This window comes from Merops nubicus, unplaced genomic scaffold, assembly GCF_000691845.1.
Source record: "Merops nubicus isolate BGI_N331 unplaced genomic scaffold, ASM69184v1 scaffold42741, whole genome shotgun sequence".
Lineage (NCBI taxonomy): Eukaryota > Metazoa > Chordata > Aves > Coraciiformes > Meropidae > Merops > Merops nubicus.
Genome location: NW_008591006.1, coordinates 629 through 939, shown reverse-complemented (window position 1 = coordinate 939; position 311 = coordinate 629). Strand labels below are relative to the sequence as shown.

The 311-nt window shown below is 66.6% G+C and overlaps 1 protein-coding gene across 1 annotated transcript in view; it reads left to right on the top strand.

The window, feature by feature from the left end:
- Positions 1-4: 4 nt before the first annotated feature.
- Positions 5-311, top strand: part of KCNJ10 (potassium inwardly-rectifying channel, subfamily J, member 10) — a gene marked incomplete at both ends in the record, with an annotated part of 932 nt that continues 625 nt past the window's right edge. The window contains 1 exon segment of the mRNA XM_008950115.1: positions 5-309. Within this exon segment, the coding sequence (XP_008948363.1) occupies positions 5-309 (305 nt within the window).

Below are 311 nucleotides of genomic sequence, written 5' to 3'. Positions count from 1 at the left end.
GGGCTCGGGGCTGCGGCGCCGCCGCGTCATGACCAAGGACGGCCGCAGCAACGTGCGCATGGAGCACATCGCCGACAAGCGCTTCCTGTACCTCAAGGACCTCTGGACCACCTTCATCGACATGCAGTGGCGCTACAAGCTCGTCCTCTTCTCGGCCACCTTCGCCGGCACCTGGTTCGCCTTCGGCGTCGTCTGGTACCTGGTGGCCGTGGTCCACGGGGACCTGCTGGAGTTCGACCCGCCGGCCAACCACACGCCGTGCGTGATGCAGGTTCACACCCTCACCGGCGCCTTCCTCTTCTCCCTGGAGT